The sequence below is a fragment of the Octopus bimaculoides genome, chromosome 13 (genome assembly GCF_046866305.1).
Source record: "Octopus bimaculoides isolate indiv1 chromosome 13, ASM4686630v1, whole genome shotgun sequence".
NCBI classification, from domain to species: Eukaryota; Metazoa; Mollusca; class Cephalopoda; order Octopoda; family Octopodidae; genus Octopus; species Octopus bimaculoides.
In genome coordinates, this window is record NC_142940.1 from 1,642,739 (window position 1) to 1,652,841 (window position 10,103).

The following is a 10,103-nucleotide window of genomic DNA, read 5'->3' on the forward strand; positions in this document are numbered from 1 at the left end:
TATATCTTCCGTCTTTTATATACATACATTTATGCATACACACATATACCCGTGTGTGTATGTATATATATATATATATGTTGTAGGGTGTATATGTGCGTATATATATATATATATATATATATATATATATATATATATATATATATATATATATATATATGCATATAGCTCATGAATATTGAATGTTTTCACTGAAAGACAGAAGCTATAGAAATCTATAACAACCGACCAGTTGTGTGTCACATTATCAGAGCAAGAAACATGAACTTCCTGAAATTAAACTCTTGCAATGCCAACTCAAAAAACCTCGTCTTAAAGTTGTTCCAATTTCAAACTTTCCATTCATTATTTTAGCAACACTTTATTGCTTTCATTTATGCTCGGGAATTACTATTAAAAACAAATCTTCAAATTTTTCATTTGCTGTGCCATTAGAGGTGAGTGTGTGTGTGTGTGTGTGTGTGTGTGTGTGTGTGTGTGTGTGTGTGTGTGTGTAGATATGTTTACAAATGAAGAACGAAAAAAAAAAAATAAAAAGAAAGGAAGACTCACCCGACATGATTCCTACAGGGAAAGAGACTCGCATTACTTAAAGTTTCACATAGAAATGTTCGTCATCGTTCAAATGCTTGGTTGTGAAAATCTCAGTCTGTCTGTGTGTTTCTCTCTCTCTCTCTTTCTCTAAAAAAAACAGAAATGAAAAGAAAAATCGATTTTATACACTTTTTTCCTCCTTTAAACCTTCAAAATCTTCTCACTGCTTCGGTGGATTGCGTTCAAACTTTGCACCCTATTCACTCATCCTAAGGATAACGTTAAGAGACTCCGATATGCACAGAATTCATCCGCGTTTGACCAGCAATTGCGAAAAACTGAGTAGAAAACCGGTTTTTTTGCCCTTAAATCACCCATTTTTGACCAAATTCGTCCAAATCGCACATGAACAGTACAGATGACTCAACAATAGTTTAAAACTATTTTTGGTTAATATTCTTTATTTAACTTGCGACACATCTACAAAATACTGTGAGACATCACCTTTTCGCATTTTTGCAGAGTTACACCGAAGAAAGCTGTTCGAAGGAACACCTGATTTTTTTTTTGCTCTTTTTTGCAAAAGAACCGCTATGTTGCGTCATTTCTGGAAAGTATTTATTCTTTGTCCCTGTGCATCCGGGTTCTACAGAAAACTGCAAAACATGGACACTCCTCCCCCTCCAACAGCTTCACCTTTTTGCAGAGGGCTAGGTCTAGGTCAACCTTCCACTCCTACTCCTTTGCGTGCGAAAATGACTAATGGCACTTAGTTCGCGCCGTTTACACCAATCCTTCCATAATTAGACAATATCCGTTCAACCCCAATCTAATAGGATAAAATGCCTATGATAGCAAGACATTGTGCGATTTGTAAGCATTTCTCTCCACCACCATTACCCGAACTTTGAGCGCCTCGCCCGGCGTTTAGTTGTTCAACTAATAAATGTCACTTGGGAAGAATCACTTTTTCCTCAATGTGACATTGTTTGCAACTTAACGCAAAAAAATATTCAAAGAGATGTACAACGAAAAAAATGGTAGAACCTATTAAGACCATTGCCGAGCAACGCCGGGAGGCGATCTTTCTAAAAAAATTATTTGGAAAAAAAAAAAATGTTTTGAAATCTATTATAAATATGTTACTAATCTTTTTTGAGAAGTTATTTTTCTAATGTGTGAGCGCTTTCGTTGAACCTTTTCAAACACACGTGCATGAAGCAGAGAGACATACATACGTGTGTATATGGATGTTTGTATCCATGTATGAATGGACGTATGTATATTTATATGCATGTATCAATGATATAAACATACGTATACGTGAGCGCATGTATGTATGCAGATGTATGTGCATAGTGTATGTATATGCGCATATGTGCATGATTGCATGAATGCATATGTGTATGAGCGCATCTATCTATCTATCTATCTATCTATCTATCTATCTATCTATCTATCTATCTATCTATCTCACTCATATATATATATATATATATATATATATATATATATATATATATATATATATATATATATATATATATATATATATATATGTATATATGTATATATCAATGTATCCAATAAATACCTTTCTTTTCATCTGTCAATATGCACACACATATATACACGTATATATATTTATGTACCTAAGTATCTATTTATCTACCTGTATCCATACACACGTACGCACGTATATATATATATATATATATATATATATATATATATATATGTATGTACCAATCTATATCTATCTGATTATCTATGTAATTGGACACACATACACATACGTTCATGTATATATTTATGTATGTCTCTCTCTCTCTCTGCTTCTCTGTCTCTCTCTGTATCTCTCTCTCTCTGTATCTCTCTCTCTGTATCTCTCTCTCTCTCTCTCTCTCTCTCTCTCTCTCTCTCTCTCTCTGTTTATATGCCATTCCCGCTTCCCTGTTTTCCAGCGTCTTTGATCGAAGCATCTGAAGAAGAGACCGAGAGAGAGACTCCGACCTTACAAAGACTGAAACCTCGAGTCAGTTCGTTTATGATCAAGAAACGAGTCAGCAAAGATATACAAGACAACAACTTTCACATAGATGACCAACAAATGTCAAGGTCACATTCAGAGGTCAGACAATGAATTTTACCTTTTCCTATTTATCTGCCAGTTAGCTCCCTCTCTCTCCCCCTCTCACCTCCCTCCCTCTGAATGACTTCTATTGCTACCTTTCATATCACCCACCTCTACTGCTACTACCAATCACTGTCTCTCTCCCCCGACTCCACCCAAACGGTCCTTACGTTTCTTTTGCATCATGCTCTCGCTCCTTTCACTTGCTCACCTTTACCTCCGACCGATCCAGCATTTGCGGATCACTCTTCTCTAACAGCCCCCCCCTCTACATATCCATGCCTTCTTCTCATCATATTCTTGTCTAAGCCCGCTCTAATTATTCAAATGTATTAGTCATATGACAAAATCTTTTAAAAACATACGACACATATCCATATAGATTATAGTATAGACCTACATACGTGTACACCCGAACACACGCGCGCATACACACACACGCGCGCGCGAGCTATAGTCACGTGATAGAGATTTTATGAATATGCATGAACCTCCATAGCCTATCCGCGTAAGAAACAGCATAGACGCAGACACGTACACCTGTACACATACACACATTCACATATGTATACACACATCCACATACACATCCACATATCCACATACACATCCACACATCCACATATGCATACACACGGCAGTCACGTGCCAGAGTTTTATAACGTCTACCAATTTGTCCCAATATGTCTAAATTGGTCACTTTTTTTTTTTTTTATCATATTTTCTGAATAAATAAAGGAATAAAGATATTTAAGAAACTTGTTAACTTGGCAAACGGGTGAAAAGTGGGTGGATAGAGATAAAAACAGAAGGAGAGATTGTTACAGTTAATATACAAATTGTAACGGGTGGCTGGTAGAAAATTGAAGAGGGTTTACTACCGGGTAGATAGCGTTGTTTAACCCTAAGTCAGCCTTCATCCAGTAGACAAAAGACAGCCCAACCGTGACCGTCCTGTGTACAGGGGGTTTCTTTTCTAAGATGACGGAATATTATTCGAGAAGTATTTGGTTATTATTTCTTGCAAGTCGAGCACCCACATAGGACATCCTTGTTGATGTGTATATGTATGCATATATGATGGTGATGATGATGATGGTGATGGTGGTGGTGGTGGTGAAGGTGTCGGTGGTGGAGTGTGCGGAGTGGAGATATTTGTAAAATATTAAAGTGGGAGAATAAATAGCTCGAGATAAGGAAATAATTAGAGAAAGAAGATAGGGAATTGAGGGTGGATGGGCGGGTATGAATGAGGGTGGGGGGAGTGAAGGATGGCGGGGGAGGAGAGTGAATAACGAAGAGAAGGAAATTTGCGAATGAGTTGAGAAGAATTCTGAATTGATTGAATAGGAAACAGGTTGAAGGAATAAAATTAGTTAATAAAGAGTGGAGAACAAACATACACACATGGGAACAGATGCATACATAGATATATATATATATATGCATACACGCACGCATATATATATATATATATATATATATATATATATATATATATATATATATATATATATATATATATATGTATATATACAGAAATACACTCACACACACATATGTATATGCATATATATGTTTATATATATACATATATATATGTATATATGTAAATATTTGTTTTTATACATACACACACACACGTGTGTCTGTGTCTGTGTGTGTGTGTGTGTGTGTGTGTGTGTGTGTGTGTGTGTGTGTGTTATGGGAGTGTGTAATAATTATGTTGATGAGAGAGTATCATCAACGATTGCTAACGAGTTGTTGTTCGGTCAGAATAAGAAAGAAAAGATAAAAAAAAATAAAACAGAAAGAGGAAAAAAACAAAAGAGAGAGAGAGAGAGAGAGAGAGAGAGAGAGAGAGAGAGAGAGAGAGGGAGGGTGGGAGAGCGACAAAGTTATTGAATGAAGGTGTCATTAAATATTGACTGGACGAACAGGTTAACGGAGCAGAGCATCTGGAATGACTGGTTGGTTGGTTGGTTGGTGTAGTAGTAGTAGTAGTGGTGGTGGTGGTGGTTTTAATAGTAGTAGTAGTAGTAGTTTTTGTTGTGTAGGCCATTAGCAGCATGGACGATAAAACACTGCCACCCACAAGCGACCACACCGTTATACATACAAGCACACACACGTACACACACACACAGACACACACCTACACCTACACCCACACAAACACACACACACTCACACACGCACCCATACAATTACTCCCCGCTCCTTCTCCACTCCTCACCTGACTCATTGCCCTGTCATGTTGTACTAAAAACAGTTTCTGTTTAACCAACGGAACGAATCTCTGTCTGTGAATGTTAAAGAATTTCCAAAGAGGAAATTCTTGCTTTCCATTGCAATCTTTTCGTTAAAATATTTCCCAACTTCGATGTACGACGAAACTTGTTGACACTTCCTAGTATACGATAGCATCTGCTTTTGTCTTTGACTTCATTCAGTTATTGAACCGCAGCCATGCATAAAACACCTATAAGACAAGGTAATAGATTTTCTGACCCAAATTTTACCCCAATTGATGATGTTTGTATTTTTAATGTTTATTATTATTATTATTATTATTATTATTATTATTATTATTATTATTATTATTATTATTATTATTATTATTATTATTATTATTATTATATATATTTTCTAATTATTATTTGTAGCTTACAGACACGATTTCTCTACCTCGATCTCGAACTTCGACAGCCGGCAGTTCCTCGGTTGGTGAAGCTGAACATATACGTTTCCAACAGCGGTCGCCATCGATTCTACTGGATATTCCTGGAAGACTTCAGAATGGATACGCAGATCAAAGACTGTCTGTTGGTTCATTGTCGCAGAACCAACGAGACAATAATAATAATGCTCAGCGTCGATTAAGCTCTCGTCGTGTGGAACCGCCATCTTTGTTGCTTCAAATTCCAATCCAAGGTAGGACAACACCATTGCTACGACCAACGCGACCCGCACCGCCTCCGCCACCCAGTCGCAAGCCAATACGGAGTGTTAGTCCCTCCTCCACAGCCACCTCCCCGTTAACTGAGACAACCCCTATAACACCGTTAACCCCAACGTTACTACAGACACCAGCTGAAGAAGCTGACGTCATTGTGACGACATTAACATTACCACCAACAATACCAGCGACCACTCAATTAGCAACAACCGAAGGAGTAGCAGCAGCAGCAGCAGCAGCAGCAACAGCACCAGCTGCAGCAACAACAAATCCAGTAATAATTGGAATTGATGGAAAAGAAGACGCGACAAGAACAACAGCGATACCACCACCACCACCACCGTTATCTTCCCTGGAGCCAAACCTAGAATCGAACCCAGATAATCAATTAGAATTGACAAATCATTTATCGACACCTTTAATTCAATCTCAAGAAAATGTTCAAATGCAATCAAAAATTGTTAACGATGTAGCGCCATCTGGGTCACTAGAAAATGGCATCGAACCCCTAACGGAACCACTTCTTCAAGCAGAAACACAATGTCTACCGCTGTCACACTATCCGAATCAACTGCAGACAGATTCTTGTGAAACATAAACCACATAAAAAATATCAACCGAAAAGACCTGGATTACGAGAGCGAAAACACTTCTGAGGGTAGGAAAGGGTGTTATTTCATCATTCCTAATGTCTTAGTGATGAGAATTGAAGAGAGCTCGGAGGCGGGAAACGGTAAAGGAAAGTTTGCCACCGGCTTCATTGAGTCTCGTTTAAATAACTACTCGGCGGTGGCAAAGGCTTGAAATTATTCAAAACGAGTGACAAAATGATTGATATAAGAGAGCTGTACAAAGAATTTGTGTCACACCAGCTAATACTATGTATACGTATATATATATATATATATATATATATATATATATATATATATATATATATATATATATATATATATATATGCATATATGTGTGATCGGTTGTGGCTTTTAGTTAAAATAAAGAGCACTCTTCTATATGAGTATAGTGAGGGTGTATAATATAGTTTGGTGACGAGACGATTATGCTGACAGACGATCGTCATGATTCGGAGTTTCGTGTAGAAGTGATTGTTTACACTCATCAGATGGATATGTCTATGAACCTAGGCTGAACATTGCTAAAAAATGACTGCTACAGAAGCTACTTTTAGCAGTGTTCAACTTAGACACATAACGTACGTGTCTGATTAGGATAGGGGAACACTTTTACACGAAACTCAGTCATGTCTGTCGCTTGTCGGTAAGATCAGCAATAGCCTATGTGTGTGTATGTGTGTGTGCACGCGCGTACGTGTGCTTGTATGTGTTTATAAGTCTATATGCATTTATATATATATATATATATATATATATATATATATATATATATATATATATATATATATATATATATATATATATGTAGAAGGTTGAAAAGTAACGCAAGAGTTGATATGTATAAGGAAAATAGGACAAGATAGAAAATACTAAAATAATTTTATCATTAAGAACATTTTAGTACCGGTTTCAGTATGTATATATATATATATATATATATATATATATATATATATATATATATATCTATCTATCTATCTATCTATCTATCTATCTATATATATATATATATATATATATATATATATATATATAAATTTGCTTAGAGGATATGTTAACCTCATAAAGGGATGGTTTCTTCCAAGGAAATACTGGTTTTATACCTCGTATTTTTTGGGTAATGGAATTTCCTTAAAGCAATATAGGTATATATTTAGTATATAATCCATGTTCAGTTAACTGAAGGAAAGAAAATGGAGAGTTGAAAGTTAATAATTATCTCTTAACAAATTGGTAATTTTTACTTCTTACGGCCGTTTCTCTGAAGAAATTATGCTCACAGCATATAAATGCAAATTTAATGTTTAAATCTTTAATTTACCCATTGGGAACTAATGGAAACGGCTGTTTCACTCACCATTTTCTTTCCTTCAATTAACTGAACATTATATATATATATATATATATATATATATATACATGTATGTTTGTAGGAGAGTAGTTTGTATGCACAAGGTAGTACTACCTCTAAAGCAGAAATAACTGAATACGTTTATAGAATATAAGTTTATTATTGGAGTTAAAAAGTTCAATCCCGCACAGAGGAGAATGGTTTTTATCTCAGGCTGACGATTCGTGTATAAAGATGAAACTACATGTCACTGTGAAGCATTGAATTTCCAACTACAATAATAAGTATATTTATGTATATATTTCTATCTCTCTCTCTCTCTATATATATATATGTCCTTATATATACAAATGTGAGGAAAGAGTACTCAACACATACCGTAAAATGAATAATGGCATACTTTGAAAACCGCGAGGCTTTTGAACGATATTACTCCGAGTTTCACGTTACCGCTTTTCAGTAAGACTAACATTTCATTATAAATATAGTTGTTTGAAAACGGCAGTAAGACAAAATTCAAAGTAATCTCGATTTTAAAATCTCAGCTTTTATTACACACACACATACATACACGCATACACGCGCGCGCGCGCGCACACACACACACACGTACACACACACACACATACACACACACTCACACACATGAGATCAGAGTAAAGTAAAAATGTTGTGGGATCCTACAAGTGCCTCGTCTAATATGAAGACATTGAAAATGTGTGCCTGATTTTGGAGTCCAAGAGGAATTGTTAAAACATTAGACGCCTGTTTTGTTTACAAAAAAAAAGAAAGAAAAGAAAAGAAAAGAAAAAAGATAACAACAACAACAAATGAACCAATAAATAAGTCAACTCTTCTTCCATTTTACCCTGCGAACATTGACCGTTATATGTAAAATTCCTGTATGTACATAAGCGTATTAACAGCCAGATAGAGACAAGTATTTATACGGAGGGAAACCGTTCAGGTTGTGCTCAGTAGAAAAACGAAAATAAATTTCAAATACAAACACTTTTCAATATAATTGTTGCTAATTGACTTCAATAATTATTATCTGTGTTAGTGTTTTTGTTCTTTTTTTTGTTTCGCATCGTTTCGTCCTGTCTGCCTGCCTGCCTGCCTGCCTGCCTCCCAGTCGGTGTGTCTGCGTGTCCGTGTGTCTGTGTGCATTGCTCACTCCTCCCCTCTCTTTACTTATCTTTACTTCTTTCTCCTCCTCCGCCTCTCACTCTTCTGTTTTTCCTCTTCCTTCTCCACGGCGCCTCTCGTTTTGTCCAGTTTTTTTTCTCTTTCTCTGCCTCTCTTTCTTTCGCTCTTTTAGTCTATCTCTTTCTCTCTTTTTTGTTTTCTCTTTCTCTCTCGCCACGCATAGATAAATAGACAACAGTTAGATCGACTAGTTTCAGATAGACCGCATATAGAAAGCCATTACTTGCTATGTCTGAGTTAGATAGATCGCAACTAGACAGACAACAACTGGTCCATAGCAATATATACCATAAATAGTTAGACCATTGCTACCTCGATAATAGATAGATCAGGACTAGATAGACTATACTTCGTTGACTAAGAGAAAGACCACAGGGAAATAGATAATTGCCAGGCTGAGCAAAATTCGATGTAGCTAGATAGACCATTGCATTGCTCGATAGTCCATGGTTTGATCACATCTAGGAGGATGACTTATCTTGAAGTCTTGAAGATAAACCACAGCAAAACAGACGACAGTTAGAAAGTCTACAGTTATACTGCAGTTGAATGGGTCACAGCTAGATAGGTGACAGTGAGATAGATTGAAGATACTGGACGATAGAAAGGTAGATTGTAGATAGACGACGAATAGTCAGACCACAAATAAATAGACCACAGATAGACGACGGCTAAGTAGATCACACATAGATAAACTTTATAGAGGGACAGATTAAAGATAAAACACAAATCGACAGGCGGCAGATAAACTATAGCTAAAGAGATCACATCTTCATAGAGTGGAAATTTAGGACAATAGAGGCGTAGCTCAAATATAGACTACAAATAGACAGTCCACAGATTGGTCACAGCTAGATAGATCGCACGGAAACATATTGCTACCTAGATGGACTTGTGTCGCTAGAAGCAATACTGTCAACAACCACCTCTCAACTTTATTTCTCATTTTGGGCCAAAACAGTTGAAACAAACGTCTCTTCCGTAACTCGAGAGTTTTGTGTTTCAAGACAGTAATTAGACACACGGTAGTTATTTAGTTTAATTATATTCAAGAATGACAGCGTTGGTTGTTGATTAGCGATAATATTATCTAAATTAGCCATGAAACTTAATTATAGTGAAGCTAAAACGGTATTTTTTGGTGGATTTCATGGTTTTCTACGAGAGTATTGACTTACATACAACACGTGAACACATTCCAACACGTGATTGATAAAAACTAAAGAGGTATGGGCGGTGGGGTGGATACATAGGGACGCCACCGGTATGAAAAATAA

The 10,103-nt window shown here is 36.3% G+C and overlaps 1 protein-coding gene across 2 annotated transcripts in view; it reads left to right on the forward strand.

Annotated features, from left to right (window-relative positions):
- Positions 1 to 8,641, forward strand: part of LOC106868072 (uncharacterized) — a 73,461-nt gene extending 64,820 nt beyond the window's left edge. For both annotated transcript variants that reach the window (XM_089361388.1, XM_089361389.1), the window contains 2 exons: positions 2,502 to 2,668; positions 5,338 to 8,641. In XM_089361388.1, the coding sequence (XP_089217514.1) occupies positions 2,502 to 2,668; positions 5,338 to 6,228 (1,058 nt within the window). In that variant the 3' untranslated portion in view covers positions 6,229 to 8,641. The remainder of the gene's footprint in view (positions 1 to 2,501; positions 2,669 to 5,337) is intronic.
- The last annotated feature ends 1,462 nt before the right edge of the window (positions 8,642 to 10,103 follow it).